The 21921-nt window shown below is 43.6% G+C and overlaps 1 protein-coding gene across 6 annotated transcripts in view; it reads right to left on the bottom strand.

Moving 5' to 3' along the window:
• Positions 1–19117: 19117 nt before the first annotated feature.
• Positions 19118–21921, bottom strand: part of Ccdc91 (coiled-coil domain containing 91) — a 168236-nt gene continuing 165432 nt past the window's right edge. For all 6 annotated transcript variants that reach the window (XM_031383943.1, XM_031383939.1, XM_031383938.1 and 3 more), the window contains one exon: positions 19118–19373. In XM_031383943.1, the coding sequence (XP_031239803.1) occupies positions 19263–19373 (111 nt within the window). In that variant the 3' untranslated portion in view covers positions 19118–19262. The remainder of the gene's footprint in view (positions 19374–21921) is intronic.

Raw genomic sequence — 21921 nt, 5'->3', positions numbered from 1 at the left:
AAAGCAAGGCTTCCAGTCTTTGGGATGTCATGTATTACCACTACTTTAGTTGCAAAGGGTCTCAGTAATTAATGTGTGTGGGTTTAGCTGAAGGTGGGGATCCCTCCATCTGCATTGTTATCTGAGCCAAGGCGGGGATTCCTCCGTCTGTATTGTTATCTGAGCCAGAGCTCAGCAGGTCAAGGTTAATCCCTGTCATGCCCACACACCTGTGTGGTGAAGTGAATAAATAATTAAATGAAATACAATGTTATTGCAAAGGCCCAGGTTTAGAGACAGGTGTCCTAACTCCGGGTCCTAATATCTTTGAAAAGGGAGGAGGGAACATGTGGAAGAGAGTGCCAGATGCGCTATCAGAGGCTCTCCCAGTTGTGCTTCCCCAGCAGAGCACCTTCCAAGTGTCTGGGAAGCATTAGTTGGGATCAGAGACTTGAATGACAAGACATGAGGGGTCTGTGGCATCTCAACCATGAGGTGTGTACTAGTGTTCATCTGTCTGTGTGGGAGGACCACAGAGCACTCTCTTGCCAGCAACAGTGGGTACCTCACAGTTTCACAAGGGGCCTGGAGCTGGAGCATGATGATGGTCTGCTCTGCATGGCAAAGAGCTGACCAGGGGCTCACCAGGGTCCCGGCACATGGTGTTGTTATAGCATTGTAAGGTTAGAAACCAAGCTACTGTTATTTACTAACATGAACTAGTGGTGTTCAGGGTTGAGGAGATGGCTCTGTCTGTAAAATGCTTGCAGCACAATCACAAGGACCTGAGTCTGATCTGTAGAACCAACATTAAACAAACAAAGCACAGCCCAGCTGTGGTAACACTCACTCTCATAGACCTGGTCCTATGCAAGCAGAGGCAGGTGTATCCATGGGATATGTGGCCAGGCAGCCTAGCCAACAGTGAGCTCACGCTAGTGAGAGACCCTGTCTCAAAAGGCAAGGTGGATATTCTTGAGGAACAATACCTGTGGTTGACCTCTACCACATACATGGAGAGGTCATGACACATCAAGTCCCCGAACATACAGGCACTTCCTCCCCACACAGAGACATGCAACAATAAAGTGAAGTAATAAAAAGTAAATTATAACAAAGCCCCAGGGTTAAGGCTAGCTACATGCTCCTACCAAGTCTGTTCAGGTGCTAAGAAGTCTGACTCCCTGTAGTGACCTGAATGCCTTCCTCCTCTCAGTCCTCCGTCTAGCATGCCTGCTGTTGGAGGTTACAACAGAGTAACTTTGCATCAGCTTCTAGGAGATTCTTTTCCTGTTAATTTTCATGTTTGGGCTGGCTGGAATTCTCTGGGCCCACTAAGAGAATCATTCTGGTGGTGCCGTCTGGGTAGGGAGAGGGCACGGCTAAGGTTGCAAGCTCCTGACCGTCGCTGGGCAGCTTGAGCAGGCTCCACAGTTTTTGGTGTAATGATAGTTTGAGTTACAGACAGGATGTAATTACCAACACTTATTTGCAATAGAAGAAGTCCATGTGCTTACTTTTCCATTAATATGACACTGCCCTTTGTGGAATGCACAAACCACCCTTTCCTCAGAGCTCAGCTGAAACCTTACTCCCCCTTAGGCTCCTCAGCCAGCATCTTCCCCTGGTGTTCCATAGTTCCCATGTTGGCACCGTGGTCTGTCTGCTCTCTGTCATCTGTTGTGTGACAAGCTCCTTGGAGGAAGGACCATTCTCCTACTTTTCCTTCCTCTCTGCAAAACTATCAGTACATCTTGTGTGATTCTCACTCCCACTGTATAGCCTGGTGTCCTCTATTAGGAGAGTTCACAGTTGTGGGATTCTGTGAGGGACAGGGCCTGCTAAATGCTATGTTGCTTCCCTGTCATTAACACTTCGGGGAGAAGCCAACAGGAGGAGCAGAGCAAAAGGTAGCCAAGGAGTGAGCTGGGAAACATAGCTTGGGGTGAGGGGTGGCTGAACCTCCTGCTATGGAAGCCGTGTAGCATGAGGGCTGCCTCACCTTGGGGAGAATATGCCCCCACAGGTGCAGCTCCCTCCTGAAGGAAGGAAGTTAGTGATGTCAATCATATTCCTTGCAAACTAGCCAACCTGAAAACCTGCCTCCAGGGTGGCAAAGGAGAGAGGCCTGTCTGTTCCACTTGGAAGGCCAAAGGAGGAATGGGAAGATGTATTCCCTTTTAGCGGTTATTTTTTAGTGGTAATAACTTCAAGTTTTGAACACAGCTCTTTCAAACCTTGTCCCAAAGTAACAGAACCACTGGTATTATTTATGGGTCACTGTGGCATGCTTGTCTATGTAGGATTAGCACCCTGGAATCTTAGTATCTTAGCTGGACTATGCATATTCACTTGCTGGTCCATAGGAGGGAACTGCATGTCCCCCAGCCTGCCACAAGTACTTAACCAGGAATGTCTGTGGACTCAGAGACTAGTGGGTAAGACAACATCTGTCTAATATCCAAAGGCAGTTCTAGAACTTTCTGAGCAGAGAGCAGCCTTATATGGCTAATAGCTTAACTTGAGTTATAGCCCTAGCTGAGAGAGAACATTAACACAGGCAGTGCTGGCTGCAAAGGGTGCAGGAAGGAAGGAGCTACAACCCAGAAAGGGAAGGTTTGGGGCGGAGACAAGCCTGGGAAGCAGCTTCCCTTAGTGTTTAGGGATTGCTGGCCATGCACTTACCATGCTTGTTGGGTATTCATCTGGTTCTCTTTCTTGTGGTCTGTCTCTCTGCCTGCCCCCTGCCTCAGTGTATATGTGTGTGTGAGTGTGTGCAGGTATGCATGTATGTGTGCAAGCATATGTGTAAGCATGTGTGTGACATCTGTGTAAGCATGTGTGCGAGCATATGTTTACATGTGTGTGCATGTGTGTAAGCATGCCTGAGAACATGTGTGTGACATGTGAGCATGTGTGTGCATTGCGTGAGCATGTGCTAACACACGTGTACATGTGTGTATAAGCATGTTTGAGAACATGTGTGTGCCATGTGAGCACGTGAGCATATTATAGTGTGTTTGAACATGTGTGTGAGTATGTGTTTGTCACACGCATGTGAGAGCATATGTCAACATATGTGGGTGTGAACATGTGTGTGAACATGTGTATGTTTGTGCATGTGTGCATGCATGTGTGTGCATGTGTATGAGTGTGTGACATGTGTGAGCCTGTGTGTGACATGTGTGTGAGAGCATATGTTAGCATGTGTGGGTATGAACATGTGTGTAAGTATGTGTGTGCATGTGTGTGAGCATGTGTATATGTGCACATATTTTAGCATGTGTGTGTGTATGAACATGTGTGTGAGCATGCATTTGTGTGAGCATGCATGTGTGTGAGCACGGATGTGTATGTGTGTGTAAGAGCAGAGGTTGGTGTCAGGTGTCTTCCTCTACTGCTGTCCACCTAAGTTTTCAAGGCAGGTCTCTCAGTGAGATGACAGCTCACTGACTGACTAACCTGGCCAGTCAGTGAGTTCCAGAGATCTTCCTGTCTCTACTCTACCAGTGCTGTAATTATAGGCACACGATGGTGCTCTGGGCTTCCTCACACAGGGCCTGGGAACTTGAACTCAGGCCTTCAGTCTTTTTTTTTTTTTTTTTTTTTGGTTTTTTTTCGAGACAGGGTTTCTCTGTATAGCCCTGGCTGTCCTGGAACTCACTCTGGAGACCAGGCTGGCCTCGAACTCAGAAATCCGCCTGCCTCTGCCTCCCAAGTGCTGGGATTAAAGGCGTGCGCCACCACCGCCCGGCTTCAGTCTTTCTTGATAAGCATTTTACTAACTAAGCCAACTCCACAGCCACAAACACTTGCCTGTTTTCTTGTGCATCATAGAAGAAACCTTTCCCTACATCTGTGTATATTCTATAAAAACACATGAGAACCAACGAAAGGTCAAGTCCTCCGTGACCCCTTACAGTTGATTGCAGGCTGCCTCCTTTTCCTAATTTCTGTTTCTATGAATAACCTGTGGAGTTGTGCAACATACAGATGACACATGGAAATCAGAATTATGACTTTTATGTAGACCACATTGGGTTTTGCCTATAAACTGCCTCCAAACAGCTTGGCAAGGGTTAGGGTTAGGGTTATACGGCTCTCTGTCCCTTTTGGCTACCTGTTGGGTTCAACCTCATCCCATGACTTTCCTCATGCCATGCAGGTTGTGAGCATTACCCCATCTGGAATACTCTCACTGGGGTAAAAGAGGTTAGACCTCTAAAAACGCAGAGGAAGAAACACAAACAAACAATGCCCAGCACCCTAAAGGGCATTGCTTAAAACCGAGCAGTTTATGCTTATTGTGAAGGGCATGGCACAGTAAGGCCAGCACAAAAACCTGGATATCATATGGTCCCCAGGCCCTGCTGCTCTGATTCAAACTGACTCGGGGAGAGACAGAACCTCCGAGGGACTGAAAAGTAGTTGGGAAGTTGGAAACAACCAGAAGGCAGGATAATTAGGTGGATAAAACACTGGCTTTGGAGTCACCAGAACATGGTCGGCTCCACCATTGACTAATCCATCGATCGGCCTTTGGAATTCAGGGAACAGCTGTGACTCAGTTTTTCACTGCAAACAGGATATAATTACTTAACTTTTTATGAGAGGAAAGTGTGCAAAGGTTGTTTTCAAACACGGCCCTGCCCTCCGCACCTCTGACTGTCTGACAGCCCTGCTGGGTTGCTCAGAATACCTGCCTGTTTCCCCAGCACAAACCTCTTAACTAATATGTCTTGATTCTACCTGTTCCTAAAGTGCTCTTTCCACATCGTGCCTTAATTTTTTTTATTAGAAGTTTTCTTTATTTACATGTCATACAATACATGTATTTACATGTCCTTTCCCAGGTTCCCCTCCAAAAAAAGAAAAAAATTAAAATAAAAAACAAAAACAAAACAAACCCCTGTTCCCTCCCCCCACCCCCCACTCACCATCCCACCCTCTCTTGCTTACTGGCCCTGGCATTCCTCTACACTGGGGCATAGAACCTTCACAGGACCAAGGGCCTCTCCTCCCTTTGATGACCGACTAGGCAATCCTCTGCTACATATGCTGCTGGATCCATGAGTCCCACCATGTGTACTCGTTGGTTGGTGGTTTAGTCCCTGGGAGCTCTGAGGGTACTAGGTAATTCATATTGTTGTTCATCCTAAGAGGCTGCAAATCCTTCAGCTCCTTGGGTCCTCTCTAGCTCCTTCACTGGGGAACCTATACTCAGTTCAATGGATGGCTGTGAGCCTCTACATCTGTATTAGTCAGGTACTGTCAGAGCCTCTCAGGAGACAGCTATATCAGGCTCCTGTCAGCCAGCACTTGCTGGCATCCACAATAGTGTCTGGATTTGGTGATTGAATACAGGAAAGATTCCCAGGTGGAGCAGTCTCTAGATTGTCCTTCCTTTAGTGTCTGCTCCATAGTTAGTCTCTACAACTCTTTCCGTGGGTATTTTATTCCCCCATTTAAGAAGGAATGAAGTATCTATACTTTGGTCTTCCTTTTTCTTGAGTTTCTTGTGGTTTGTGGATTGTACTTTGTGTATTCTGATCTTCTGGGCTAATATCCACTTATCAGAGAATGCATACCATGTGTGTTCTTTTGCGATTGGGTTACCTCACTCAGGATGATATTCTCCAGATCCATCCATCTCCCTAAGAATTTCATAAATTCATTGTTTTTAATAGCTGAGTAGTACTCCATTGTGTAGATGTACCACATTTTCTGTATCCATTCCTCTGTTGAGGGACATCTGGGTTGTTTCCAGTTTCTGGCTATTATAAACAAGGCTGCTATGAACATAGTGGAGCATGTGTCCTTGTTACATGTTGGAGCATCTTCTGGGTATATGCTCAGGAGTGGTATCTCTGGGTCCTCTGGTAGTACTTTGTCCAGTTTCCAGAGGAACCATCAAACTGATTTCCAGAGTGGTTGTACCAGCTTGCAATCCCACCAGCAATGAAGGAGTGTTCCTCTTTCTCCACAACCTCGCCAGCATCTGCTGTCACCTGAGTTTTTTATCCTAGCCATTCTGACTGGTGTGAGGTTGAGTCTCAGGGTTGTTTTGATTTGCATTTCCTTGATAGCTAAGGATGTTGTACATTTCTTTAGGTGCTTTTCAGCCATTCGAGATTCATCAGCTGGGAATTCTTTGTTTAGCTCTGTACCCCATTTTTAATAGGGATATTGGGTTCTCTGGAGTCTATTCTTGAGTTTTTGTATATATTGAATATTAGCCCTCTATCAGATATAGGATTGGTAAAGATCTTTTCCAAATTTGTTGGTTGCCATTTTGTCTTATTGACAGTGTCTTTTGTCTTACAGAAACTTTGCAATTTTATGAGATCCCATTTGTCTATTCTTGATCTTAAAGCATAAGCTATTGGTGTTCTGTTCAGGAAAATTTCCCCTGTGCCTATGTATTCGAAGCTCTTCCACACTTTCTTTTCTATTAGTTTCAGTGTATCTGGTTTTATGTGGAGGTCCCTGATCCACTTGGACTTGAGATTTGTACCAGGAGATAAGAATGGATTGATTTGCATTCTTCTACATGTTAACCGCCAGTTGAGCCAGCACCATTTGTTGAAAATGCTGTCTTTTTTTCCACTGGATGGTTTTAGCTCTTTTGTCAAAGATCAAGTGGCCATAAGTTTTTTTAACCAAAGAAAAACAAAGGAATAAAGAAAGGAAGAAAGAAAGAAAGGAAGGAAGGAAGGAAGGAAGGAAGGAAGCTGTTTTATTTGACTGATTTTTCCCTATATTATCATATTTTTAAAAATAATTTATACTTCAAATTGACATAATAACAATTCTGTGTATTTATGTGACATTATGTGGTATTTTATGCATATTCACACTGTGGAATGCTCAAGTCCAGCCGATTAACACACCTATCTCTTTAGCTCCTAATATCTCCTTGCTGTGGTAAAAGCCCTTGCAATCCTATTTCAGTAGTTCTGGTCTACAGCCACTAATGCCTCTGTCAGGTGAGGATGGAAACTGAGTCCTCAGTGACGTGCTTGCTGCACCTTGCCCTTTCTCCAGCCATTCCACCTCTCCCTCCTCATCAGATCACCACAAGATCAGCCCATTTATATAAGCATGTTTGGTGCTTCTTCCAGTCATGTGGCAGACCGAAGCTTCTACCCCATCACCGCTCTGTCTCTCTGTCACTCTGTCTGGCTTCTGCTACAGCTAAACTTAGTTCTCCCTTTAGGCTCTTGACATGGTGACAAGGTCAATGTCAAAGAGACTTGTCAATGTGTTCTTTTGAGAGAGTCCAAATCACCTTTGTGATGATGGCTTAGACACACTCTCTGTGTTTTTAGGGAATAATGTTTAAATGTGTGTCCCAGGAGATGTGCCTGGTCATCACTCTGTGTCAGAATCTGAAAGGAGTGAGTTAGACATGGACATTTGGAAGTCTTCAGAAGGAGGCTGAGTTAAAACCTGGGAAATGTGCAGCACCCAGGAAATTCTGCTGCAGGGGTCCTAGCAATACTCCCGAACCTCTGATAGAGTAACTGGCAATTCCAAAAGTAATCTGGAGATTCAGAAACCTTGACATTTTAAAATGAATGTTTCACAGAAAGGATTACTGTCTAAAGAATTTTTTATATTTATAATGCAAAACTGTGGAGACAAGTGAATGGATATGTGTTCATGTCTCACTTTCTTAAAACCTAACAGGTCACCACAATCCTCTCCAGGGAAGGAATTTGGGGAAGAAGGAAACATAGTGTGTGTTAAAATGACCACAGCCTGGAAGAGCACAGCAGAAGCAATGGTGGATGCCCGTGTGGCACTGATATTCCAATTCCTGCTTATGAAGCTAAATGAAAAGATGCCAACTCCACATAGCTGCTCCAATATTTGATATTTTCTCACATACAATGTACAAAGGATGTGCTTGCTGACATTCTGCACACTCAGGCAGAGGTTGATGTGTGAGTTCATTTCAATCTGCTACTTACTCTACAAAAAGAAGAAAGCAAAACCACTGTCAGCCCAAATGCTTTCCTCAGCTGTCCAGCGTTGAGTGCACGCAGAGCTGGGCAGAGAAAATTATACAGAAGACTAGTTCATTGTCTGGGTTTGGGGACTTAGGGGGAGGAAAACCTCAATATCTGGTCCCTTCTCTCTCTTCTCACCTTTTCAAGTGTGTATTTGTATATGACATGTTAAAGACCTTGGGTGTGACAATGTGTAACACTGTATTTGTGTGTGTGTATGTGCATCCCACTTTTACATATAATACTGTATAATGTGTGTGCATCCCACTTTCACATGTAACACTGTATTATGTGTGTGCATCTCACTTTCATGTGTAACACTGTACTATGTGTGCATCCCACTTTCACATGTTAACACTGTATTACATGTGTGTGCATGTAACACTGTATTATGTGTATGTGCATCCACTTTCATTTTTCTTTTCTTCTTTTCTTATTTCTTTTTTACTCTTCTTGCTTCCTCCTTGTTTCCCCCTCCATCATCTCCACCCCACCTCTGGTTACTACATGCACCTGAACACATGCACATAGATGTGCATGAGTATATACATACACACAAACACGCATACACAATACATGTATACACATACACAAGTACTCATAACAAACACATACTTACAAATAACAAGAACATGATAGGCATACATATATATGTACACACATATAGTACACATACACATGTGTAAGTGCATGCACACACACACACACACACAAAGGCTGAGAATTGAGTTGATTCTCTGAGGGGTCTTTACAGTGCTATATCTTTTGGACTTTTTAAAAACTAGGTACCACATGGATTATAAAAAGAAGAAGAAAAGGGAAACAAAACAAAAACAAAACCCAAGCAAATGACCAAACCTGCACCTGACACATAAAGTTGATACCACAAATTTCGACTCCCATTGCTAAGATCATTTGTCATCTCCAGTTGCCTCCAAAAGGAGTAGGATTAAGTTGAGGGTTCTGGCCATTGGAACTGGTTAGATGTTGTGAGCAAGAAAAAAAAAAGCCATATGGATTTGTGAAAAATTGAACCCAAGCTTCTTATCAGCCTCAGAGTAAAATAGTTCCTAATCATAGTTAATCCTGCTTGGATGTATTCAGGGAGCCATGAAGTACCACCTGCACAGAAATCTCCAAGGCAGTAAGTACCCTTGGGATGCGCTGGGTAGGCAAAGCCTGCATTCCTCCCCGTGGACCTGAGGTTTGACGTGTAGACAGAACGAATGCTTTTGGGATGTGCTGGGTAGGCAAAGCCTGCAGTTCCTCTCCAGACCTGGGGGTTGATGTGTAGACAGAATGTCCAATTTTGCAACTGGCTGAGCCAGAAGAGGATTTAATATTACATTCGCAGCAGTACTCAAATTGTCAAGAAACCTTCAATAAAATAACACTGCAAATCACACTCGGCAAAACCAGCTGGCAGTGTCCACATGATGGAATTGAGGAATACAGCAGATGGGACTTGCCGCTGGTAACATGGTTTCAGGGTTCACACACTGGGTGGTTTTGCTATTTACAAGACAGCCAATTTCCACCCTGCCCCTCTGCTTTGGGTTTGACACAAGTCCAAGTCTTCAATCGGACTTTGTCTGACTGTGGTCTAGTTCAGATTAGATTTTGTCACCACTCTTCATGGCAGACAGGAATCTAGCAGCTGGGGAAGGAGGAAGGAGGAAGGAGAAAGGAGGGAGGGAAAAATGGAGCTACATCCAGTGAGGCTGAACATGCCCGCTCTCAGGTGTGGAGACCACTGTAGCTAGAGGCACACAGTCCAATAGCATCTAGATCAGTTTCCATGGAAGAGAGCATCTCAGAGTCCTAGAGCATTTGTTCAACATGTGTACATGCGTGGCGCGGTAAAGCATTGCTATACACGAGCAGATCTTAGAAACTGATGGGTTTCTGTTCTTCAGAGGTCTTCATGTAAGTTCAGACACAGTTAACAGAAGACCGTCAAACAGGTGAGTCATCAGTGACACAGACTTGGCCAAACACTAATATTCTGTTAGTGCTGAAACAGTCACACAGCTGCTTTTATTTTATTTTAAATGCTACCCATCCACAACCAAGATATCAGGGAATGAACAATTTTGAGTACTTAGAATTCATTAGACATTTATTTTCCATTCATACAAAATTTACTTTTAAGTGTTCATTAAGAGGTTAAATTTCCCTCCCTCCCTCTCTTCCTCCGTGTGTGTGTGTGTGTGTGTGTGTGTGTGTGTGTGTGTGTGTGTGTGAGAGAGAGAGAGAGAATCTCAGGTAGCCCAGGCTAACCTTAAATTCACCCCGTAACTAAGGTGGCTCCAATGTTCTGGTCCTGCTGTTTCTCTCTTTCCTAAGCACTGGTATCTCCCGTGTGTGTACCAGAATGCATAGCTTTCTGCTTATTAATTTCAACTGAGGGTACATGAAGCCATGTGAAGGCAACCAAGGATGCATTCATAGTGGCCCTTTAACTGTAGAGAGAAGATTCTGAGGGACAGAGAAAGCCCTTCTTTTATTTTAGAGACTCAACTAGAAACACTGCACACTCTGCCGTTCATCTGGAGGGAGTATTGAAGGCTCCTTTTTCTAGCCAGAGATATACAGTAAGACTCTGACTCAGACCAAACAGAAATGGGTGGCAGGAGGAAACACAACCAAACAATAAAGTTATGGGGCAGATTATCCCTAGGCAAGAGCAGCTCCATATTTACACACCTGGTATGATGGCATCATGTGGATATGTATAAACTTAAAAGAAAACAGACCCCACACGACCCTGTTTTTACACTTAAGCTCTCACATACCCACTGCTGAACATCCCATGACCAACCACAATGCTCTGCAAGTCACCTCTGGGTCAAGGGCCAGGAGAGAGTACTGTGGAAGGGCCTGTGAAGAGTCCCATTTTTTCTGTTTGAGGTGAAACCATTGACTTATGGGTGGTAAGGTCATCTATGAGAGACCAGAGTCTTCATTGTATTCATGACTTTGAATTCTAATCCCATGAAGCCTTGAGGGAGAGAAGCTCTTATTGGAGAAGAATTCAGAGAAGAAAAAGGAGGAAGATAAAGCCACACCAAGTAGAAGTAGACAGGATGCAGCAGCTTCAGAGATCACACACAGAGTGAATGGAGGTCTGTAGGGCTCTTGCTGGTCATCTGCCAACTTAGCCCAAGTGTCCATTCATGGTTGGTCAATGTGCTGTCACCCCAGAGACAAGGTGTCACCAATACCTGCTACTCTTCCATTGGCCATGATCCAACCATCCAAGATGAAGTAGTAAACACATCTTTCTGGAGACGTTAGCTTAGGTTCCAGTCAATCCTGACACTTAGGAGATTCTTAGGAGCAAGCATGGAACAAAGTTCATCTGCATTCTACTTCAAAGCGTAAGAGATCATGAAGATACTTGACAAGACGTGGCAAGGAGATGGCTTGGGAAGTGGGTGTCTCAGGCTACACTATGGAGTAATGTGACCGTGTGTGTGTGTGTGTGTGTGTGTGTGTGTGTGTGTGTGTGTGTGATTGAGAGTGGCTTTGTGTCCACTAAGATTAAGTACTAGAAAAGTCCTCATAGGTATACCATAGGTACATGGATCCTGCTTTTGCTGAAAAGCAGTGACATCTTACTTGGGTCCACACAGAAATAAGAGGAGGGTGACGCTGGCTTCTCTGCCACCTTTCTGTGGCTCTTCCTTTTGGGGGGCCTGATTCCCGTCAGCTCTGCACATTTGTTAGTCACTAAGAATAGCTTCTGCCTAATAGATCATTGCCATTTAAGGCTAAATCACACACAGACAGTGCTAAACCTGCTGTCACCCTGGATTCCAGAAGACCATCCTCATAGGACAAGTCTGTACCCTGGATAGGCACTATCATCTTTGTTGGGGATGCTGTACCCAGAAGCAGGTCCCACTGCAAGAAGCAAACTGCACCTTACCCCTGCTGAGAAGGTAGTGATAGTCTACAGTCCATCAATTCCTTTTACACAATCAGTACTGAGCCAATGTCTAGCCAGGCTTCTGCTGTTTGATTTCACACCCATGTCCTTAGTCCATCTTTGTCTTTAAGCCTAAAGCTCATGTCAATGCTCAAAGGTGAACTTGGGGTTATCTTTATTCATCCCTCCTAAAATATATTAAATCTTCTTTGTTTGCTTTTCACTCTTTCTCCTCTTTTTGATCGGCACATTGGGAGCCTTGCCTGCTGAGGGCTTCAGGAGGCAGTACTTTGGTACTAAAATTGCTAGGGTGAAGATTTCTGGTTGTGATACAATGAGCATCAGTCAATACATTAAATAGGCAGCTAAATGAAGATTCACAACTAAGGAAGAAAGGGCAAATAGATAGGGGTTTGGTGGTCATCAGCATCTTATGATCCCAATACGGAATAGCTAAGCAGTGAGTGAGGGGTTGGAGAGGTGGCTCAGTGGTTTTGAGTCCATGGTAGGAGGGAGCCAGGCTTTCACTTCCCATGGAGGTAGTCAAGGGAGAGATGTCCTCTAGCTTCTGTGTGTATGTGGGGGGAGGGGCATGTGCACACACACATGCACACACACATATGCACATGCACAAACAGATCATTTAAAAAGTGCCAAAGAAATGGATGAGGTTACCAGCCCTTTAAAACATGGGGTTAGAGTCCACACAGCACTATATTATGGTTGATAAGTAATTATTGGGCTTCTTTGTGGACTATATTTTACATACAACAGAGAATATACTTGTAAACAGGCATAAACCACATTTCTGACACCGAAACCTCTTCCTGTGGGGAACTGGCATCAGGGCATAGGGCACCGAAAACACTTGGGAGAATTCCATTTATTTAAAAATGATCTCAACTCTTCAGTGATAGGCTGCTGTTCTAGATTGCTTATAATCAGGTAGACCATCTCCTAAAATCTCAAGACTTGCTATCCACTGAGTTTTCTCATTTTCTATAGCTGGTAACATGTCAGATTTAACTTATAGTGTATCTTTCCTCTGCTTAATGAGAAAAAAGAGGGAAGAATAAGAAAAAGAAATGTTGATACTAAATTTTAGCTTTCTAAATTACTAGACACAAGCCTTGTTTGTCTAAAAGTATTACCATATATAATGAATTTTAAAGGCTAAGTCATTGTGAGATTTAATCCTGTCAACTTCACAAGATCCACAATCACTTAGGAGACAAGTCTCTTAGCTTGCTGGTGAGGGACCATCTAGGTTAATTGGCCTGGGAAGGTACACAGTAACTGGGCAGCACCATTGCCATAGGCAGGGATGGGGGGTGTCCAGACCGAAGCAGAAGTAATCTGAGCACTAGAATTCATCTCTCTTGGCTGCATGTCTGTGGACATGCTGTGTCCAGCCCCACACTGTCCCCACAGCTGCGATTACTCCACCATGATGGCACAGTTGTGATTCTTCTGCCATGACAGGCCGTACCCTAGAACTGGAAATCCAAATGAACCCTTCTCTTCTTAAGTTGCTTCCATCAGGCATTTTGTAGCTGCATCAAGATGAGTATATAACTCACTAATAACCATCAATTTACTAATTTAATATCAAAATAGTCAACATTTTTATGAACTTTCAACATTTATATTTCTGGTATATATCAACCAAACACACTTCAGGGAAAATGGTTTATAAACATCAGCGTTGTGTCCATGACCAGAGTTACTATCATTTTTAGAAAACAATACCTCAATAAGATGGGCAAGATTCAACATTCAACGCATACATATCTTGCCACAAAGAATTTTCTAGAATCTGCCACAGTGAGTTGTGTTAAAGTCAGCAATTTGTACATTCTGTGGCTGTATTATTTTTTTCTAAGTCAGCTTCCAGACTTCCGACAACTGAATGTTCGCCAGCACTGAGTCAAATTTTCCTACCTTCTGAATAAGTGTGCGTCTTGATTTCTGTGTATTTCCCCATACGAGCTAGTCTGTGTCATGTTGGGATGAGAGAGAGATTTTCAAAGGGCTCCTGTCTGGCTTCAGCCTGTTTTTAGAAGCGCTTGTCCACCTTTTGATCCAATCTGAACTGATACCTTCCTTCTTATGCAAGCCCACTATTCCTGGGCCCTGTAACATCCTACCTTGGAAGAGTAGACCTCCTTCCTCTGCCCCTTGGCCTCCAATGGAGGACAGAGCCGCCTCCCTCAGACAGAGGGGCTTCCAGGCTCCTACAGGGTACCCTGCACCCCAAGGTTATTTCATATAGAAATAACCTGTCACATAATTTTTCCCTGCTCCTCATCCTGGACAACCTTGTGAATTTGAGTAGTACATTTTTAGCAAGGAAATTAACTCACTGAACAACAGGATGAGATGAAAAATTTGCTTTAGAGTTCTCAGACTGGCAATTTATCACAGGCCGGATTTACTTTAGAGTTTTCAGACTTGTAATTTATCACAGGCTAGGTACTGTTGTATGTGGGTGACTCCAGGTTCTTAATGGGACCTCATTTAGTGATTTAGAAGTATAGTGATTTTAGCTAAATCCTATCAATCAGTAGTCAGGATCTATTAGCTGGGTATTAGCTGATTAATTTTTGTGAGTATTTTACTTATTGATTTGGTTATTAAATCAACTATAGATTGAGGCCACTAGAAGCAGCCACTGTAAAATATTTTACTGATGCAATACAAAAAAAAGATACAGGGACTGGGGAGACAGGTCTGTACATAAGAACACTTGGTATTCAGGCCTGAGGATGATTTTTGAATCCCTGGCACCCATGTAAAAGCAAGGAATGTCCTCAAATGCACCCATAACTCCAGTGTTGGGGGAGATGGGGTGATGGTGGGGCCTACTGGCTGGCAGCCTAGCTGTAGGTCTAGAGAGTGACCCTGTTTCAAGGGACTGAGGAAGGTGATTGAGGTGGACATGTGACATCCTCCACTGCCTCTGTGCAACCTGCACACACACATGTGCACACATATACACCTCATGTAGGCTCTCTTCAGGGGGAAGATGACATAAAAAGAACACAAACTCCGAATTATAGTAACAATAACATTTAATTATTCTGATGAAACATGTGATGCATTCAATGGCACTGATGGGTGGAAGGTAGGCTACTGGGGTGGAAGGTGGGCTACTGGGGGTGGAAGGTGGGCAACTGGGGGTGGAAGGTGGGCTACTGGAGGTGGAAGGTGGGCTACTGGAGGTGGAAGGTAGGCTACTGGGGTGGAAGGTAGGCTACTGGGGTGGAAGGTGGGCTACTGGGGTGGAAGGTGGGCTACTGGGGTGGAAGGTGTGCTACTGGGGTGGAAGGTGGGCTACTGGGGTGGAAGGTAGGCTACTGGGGGTGGAAGGTAGGCTACTGGGGTGGAAGGTGTGCTACTGGGGGTAGAAAGTAGGCTACTGGGGTGGAAGGTGTGCTACTGGGGTGGAAGGTAGGCTACTGGGGATGGAAGGTGGGCTACTGGGGTGGAAGGTAGGCTACTGGGGTGGAAGGTGTGCTACTGGGGTGGAAGGTGGGCTACTGGGGTGGAAGGTAGGCTACTGGGGATGGAAGGTGGGCTACTGGGGATGGAATCATCTAGCTCACCGGGAGAAACCAGACAGAAAGGACCCTACAACAGTAAGTACCTTCCCTTCTGTGCACAAAAAACCCAAAGACTGATGGCCAAATAGGCTTTTGTTAGGGGCCCAAAGTGTGAAAAATCTGTTTAAAAAGAAATATAGTTTTAGTTTGCTGGCTTTCAATGTCTGGTAGTCTTAGCTGCTTCTCCTTAACTGCCTGACAGTGGTGGTATTGCTGAGGGAAAGGGCCTGTGATGCTGCCACTGTTGCTAAAATAAAGGGCCTATGATGCTGGTGCTGTTGCTAAGGGGCCTGTGATACCTGTAGTTTATGATCACTGGCCTACAGGTGCTTGGCTCACTGGCTTTCTGTGTGTTGTCAGCAATCTTTGAGACATAGCAGAGCTGTTTACTGGCATGAGAGCTTTGACCCAACTCTTCTTCTTCTCAAATATATGTGTGTGTGTGTGTGTGTGTGTGTGTGTGTGTGTATATATATATATATATATACATGTATATATATGTATCTATCTATCTATCTATCTACCTATCTATCTATCTATATGTATATAACTATATACATACACACATGTATGTATGTATATATATATATATATATACATATATATATATATATATATTTCCTCCCTTGGAATTTATTATACAAAATTCTCTTTTATTCAGCAAACAATGCTTTTGTTTTTACTGCTTAAATATAGGATTTTAAAACTTAATCCAGTTTAACTGTAAAACTATATTAAAACATTCAAAAGAAGTTATAATTATGGATACCTGACTCTGCAGTATAACCAACCCCAGGAAAATTGGTAAGTTGGCTCCTTGAACTCTGGAATGAGTCAGCACTTGGCTATTGAGTCAGGACTTTAAATTAGCACTGATTCTAAATGACAAAAAAATGTCTAAGCAGGTCACTGTCAGCTCAGTGGGGGTTTGTGACTTTTTCAGCTTTGTCGGACAAGAGACTGGTTCAGTTATATATTCAACATTCCTTACAAAAAGTCTGAGTGTTCCCATACTAGTGTAGACTAGTACATGGAGACAAACTGGCACTTGCTAGGTATCCATGAAATGTGTGCTCAGCTCTGGCTAGCTTAAGGGGAAAGTGGATCTGTACACTCCAAGAACATCGGGGTTATATAGTAGAGCTCAAGACTCAGAACATAGGGTTTAAATAATCTCAGCCTTTGGAAGAGAAACCTTTCCAGGGCACACTCAGTGACTTACCAGTTAACTTTTCAGAGGAGTTCCAGTAAACATCAGGTCTTTAGCTGTAGATTCCTCAATCAAGGTGAAGAATTAAAGATAACATCTTGAGTGTTTGCCTGTGGCCACCTGTGGGTTTTGTAGGGGTTTACCACTGTGCAGTGATGGTCACATTAACAAGCCTCATTACGCAGAGTTCCTGCATTGTTTCAGTCTAAAAATCATTTCTCTGTCATACATGAGGAAACTGAGTCCTTAGTGGGCTAGGCTGTGGGTCTAAAGGTCTCACGTAGAATATGGCTGGCTTAGGATACTAAGATAAGCCAGATATGCACCTGAGGTGCTGCTCCTATGAAGGGAGCGTTGGGCCACATCAGCCTGAAAAAGCAGAGGCCAGTGTTAAAAAGCCCAAGGTTGAATTCCCACATGAGAAACTCAGTCTATTTAATAAACTCCAACATGTCACTTCCTATCCAGGGTTACTAATATCATGGGAAATACTAGGCAGTTCCACTCACGTTAGTTGGAGGTCTTTTCCACCCAAGAATGGTGGTGTCATATTTGAAATTTGAAAGCAGTTGTATCTGTCAAAAAGGCCAAACTGATCGGCTTCCATCCTTTCATGAGACTCTGTGGGGTTCATGTCTCTAGGATGGATTCTTACTTTTGCAGTAGGAGGAGCTTGATCATCTCATTCTCCTGGTGCTTTCCACCTGAGGTGGTCTAGGCTCTTTTGAGAATCAAACAAAAATTATAATGCATTTAATTGGAAATATACCTTAAGCATCATCACTCAACACCATTAGCTAGTTCAGCCTAAAGTATCCCTATATACATGTCAGAATTTACACATGGACTTCCAGGCATCTTTAAGGACACCCCATGGAAGAGGCACAGCAATAACCCCAGGTGGAGTAGCTTGGGACCTAGTCAGTGTTCCTTAGTCTTTATACACTGACAAATCTAATACACTCCAAGAGATTTCAGAGAATACCTACTTTGTACAGACAACAAAGCTGGAACCCCAATCAGAAAAAGACATAGTTTCCTGTGGTGGTTGGGTAAGGCAGACTCAAGAATAGTTACCTGCCTGGTAACTCTGTTCTCTCTGGACCTTAGCAGTGACCTATACCCTATACTAACCTAATGCCATTCTGAATGACATGTGATGGTTCCCCAACATGTAAAAGAAAGTGTCAAGTGAACTTAAATACAAGGTGCCAGACCTACTGGCTTCTGTCTGAATTCAAAACTTCTCTCACTTTCCCCATGTAGCAGCATTTTAGGTTGATGGCTTGCTTACTCTGAATTTTACTTAAGTTTCTATGATAACTAAGGATTTGAAAGATATTGTCACTATTTAAGGGGGAATGTTCACAAAACACAATCACTCATGCTTTGAGCAAAACAATATTTTAAAGAATTAATAAATTGTAGCCTAGCATGGTGGAACATGCCTTTCCCAACATATAGGAGACAAAGGTGTGTGGATAGCTTTGATTTTGAAGCAGGACTACACAGCGAGGTCCTGACCGTTACAAAGCAAAACAAAACAAAAAAGAGGAAGAAATCTTAAAGAGAAAGAAAACATGACAATCAAGCAACCTTTTGGAGTTCCTTTTATTATACTGAGAAATCCCAGAAAAATACAAAGCCCCAGAAGCAGAAGCACTGCAGAAAGAGAGCACAGCATCCCATGGATTCAAACTCCTCATGATTCCACACTGGAGCTCACTGCTCATCAACTATTAACATTCTGGTTTTTCCCTCATGTCTGGTATTTGATTAAATAGAAGTGTAGATGTCTGACTTACGTTTTTCCAGATATTAGATTATGAAACATGATCTTGAGCCTTTGAAGAACAGCAGGGAGCAAGCCTGGGTCACACATCCCAGTTTACATGGGGCAGCTGCTGCAAGTCTAGCCAACTAGTGATGTTCATTTTTGGTAAATCTATGGAAACACACGGGGACACTTGTGGGGAAGAGGTCAGGTTAGTCAGAACAATGACCGTGCCAATGTTTCTTCCCACTCTACTTAGAATCAAGTAAACGTGTGGTCACACAGTGGTTGCTCCCTGCACATCACCTTGAGGTGATCACAAGGTAATCCTTTACCAAATGCAGTGTCATCAGGTCACTGGAAGCTGCACAGGTTTACCTGATTCATTTTGGATAACACACCACTTTTCCATGACTTTGGGTCATAGACACTCTTCCATTGCTATGCATGATAAAACAACAGAGAATAAGTTACATCCCTTGATGGGTCTTGTGGAAACTGCTCTGGCTCACCTTGGAGCTGGAAACCAATTTCCAGATTTAAACAGAAAACAAGAGCATTTGTCTAAGTCACAGCATCTAACTTAGAAGTCTAGTGACTGACACAATGGCCAGGGCAAGGCAGCCCATCATGTTCCCTTTATTCAATGCCACCAGGTTCTATGGCCATTAGAGCACTCAGCTGCTTCTGGGCACAGGAGAGGAACAGCTTCGGAGTGGGCAGGCTTAGTGACCAGGATGGATCAGCTGTGTCTCTATTCAATGTCAACAGGCTCCGTAGCTATTAAAGCACTCAGCTGCTTCTGGGCGCAGGAGAGGAACAGCTCCAGGCTGGACAGGCTACGCTGGCGCGTGACTTGATCGAGCTGTTGATTGTTTAGAAAGAGAGAAAGAGAGAGAGAGAAACTTCAGTTGAGAGAATTCCAATATGATGCCAGTGAAAAACACCAGGAGCTTTCTGGGAGAAAGGACTTGAAGCCCAGTGGGATTTCCAACAATCTGCCTGTATCATCAAGGTTGCTCACCTGTTACCCAGGCTGACAGAATGACATTGTACTCTCATTGCTGACTGTGGTCTGCAGTTACTGGAGAATTTGTATGTAGACTATCAGAATGGTTTTTTAGAAAATATGAGTACAAACATTCTGGTTCTTAAAAAATAGACCAAGCATCCTCAAAGATTCTATGGATATGCATAGGACACAAAGATTAGCCAATGGCATCACACTTCAATTCAGCACAGTGCTGGGGGTGGAGAGGATTATGTAAAATAACTGGGAGGAGGACGCCAGAGGGGCAGCTTGTCATTTAGGGTTAAGAGAGGTGCTGCTTTTGCAGAGGACTACAGTTTGGTCCCCAGTACCCACATACAGGCTTACAACTACCTTAACTCCAGTCCCATGGGACCTGATGCCCTTCCTGGATTCTGAAATTACCCTGACACATATGCCTCTACCACATAAGACACAAACATAAGTAATAATAAAATCAATCTTTAAAAAATATCTCATAATCTTGAAACCTGTATGATCTATTCCTTGTTAAGAGATTTTAAATTAGGGTTATAGTGACAAAAATGAGGTTCAGCAAAGACAGTTATCTGGGTTATTTGCTGAGAACATTCTGGATGATGAAGATAATACTGCTAATGGTATAGAAAGAAATATGCTAACAGTGAGAAAGAAGTCAGGGCCCACAATGGGAGTCTTCAAGAGAGAGCTGTGGGGTCCTATTTTATACTATAAACCTGTCTTATACCCTTCCTATAAGCACCTCTGCATCCAAGTGAGGATTGTTTATTGAACTGCACTACAATAATCCACTAAAATTCAGGATCATTAACCAGAACTCAAAACTTTCAGAGCATCCAAGAGTCAAATGACAAAGAATGAAATCTAACAAAACAGTTGTGTAATGGGACTGGGCTGGACAAGACTCTCTTCAATTCTGAGATTTCCATGAATGTACAGCAGAGGTGCTGCTGGTCTTCCTCCCTCAACCTTTCTTCTTCACCCTTTGTCACGTGATGCCCCTGGGTAGATATAAAAACAAACACTTGTCGTACGCACAGGGTTATACACAGGACAGCCTTGATCCCAGGTGAGCAGGCACTTGTGCCTCAAGAATGACTGCTCTGGGTTTTTAGAAATAGGTCTGGGCATGTTAGGCACTTGTCAAGTTTTATGAGATCGACTGGACGGATGGGTGCATAAACCCAATAATGGCCACAGCATCTACTAGGAATGGCTGATGATGTACAGTAAATTCCAAGAGAGACAGGAGGTCTGGCCTCATCCACAAGATGGGATGTTACAAAGCCATTTTAATTATGCAGGGCTATCTCCTCTTTCTCCCCATCTCTCTTCTCTTCTCTTTCTCCCCTCCCCCACCCATCCTATTCCTCCCGGCTCTTCTCTTTTCTTTCTCTCTCTTCTCCTCTCTCTCTCTCTCTCTCTCTCTCTCTCTCTCTCTCTTCTCATTCTCTCCCCCTCCACACCCCATCTCTGTTTTGTTGTCTCTGAAGCAATAAGGAAATTTAAAATCCAAGTGTATACCATTCAAATCAGAAGATGTTCATAACTATCCTGGACAGATTCAGCATGTGGAATTTCTATGGTATATAAGCTGTTCAAGTTGTAATAGGTGTGACCAAATTGCTTTCCAGAGTGAGTGTACCAGGTCAACAGTCCCCAGAGTGAGGGACTGTGTCCCTACCCTGTTCTTTTAAGCAGTTACATAGTTCCCACTGTATATTTACAGTTTAACACATTTATTAGATATTCCAGTACTCTACATAGGCTAACCTATGGTGGGTTTCCTTGGTTAATGATTGATGTGGGAGGACCCACATCATTGTGGGTGGTGCTACCTGTGAGCAGGTAGTCCTGGGCTCTATAATCTCTTACAGAGATTATGGCAGGCTGAGCAAGCCATGAAGAACAAACCAGTAAGCAGCATTCCTCTATGACCTCTACATCGGTCCCTGTTCCAGGTTCTTCACCTCCCTCAGAGGTCTATAGTGAAGCTCTAAGCTAAAATAATCTTTTCCTCCCCAATCTTCCTTTACTATATATTTTTTAACCACAGCAACAGAAACCCTAACAAAGACACACCAAGTCCAGCTTGTACCAACTGCTTAGGCCTCAGACCACTATCTGCAAGGTGACCTGTGACCTCTCTGCACATGTGCAGCCAGGCACCTGCTGGAACTGTTCTCCAGTGTCCATTGCTCTCTTGGCCTTGCTTGTCTCCACACTGAGTCACACTATCTTACTACAGCCTTACAATAGACTAATCCATCGAATAAGATCATCTTTTTTTTTATTAGATATTTTTTTATTTACATGTAAATTTCTCCATTCCTAGTTTCCCCTCCAAAAAACAAAGAAACAAAAACAACAAAAACAAACCCCT

This window comes from Mastomys coucha, unplaced genomic scaffold (genome assembly GCF_008632895.1).
Source record: "Mastomys coucha isolate ucsf_1 unplaced genomic scaffold, UCSF_Mcou_1 pScaffold20, whole genome shotgun sequence".
Lineage (NCBI taxonomy): Eukaryota > Metazoa > Chordata > Mammalia > Rodentia > Muridae > Mastomys > Mastomys coucha.
This window is presented reverse-complemented; position numbering and strand designations above follow the sequence as displayed.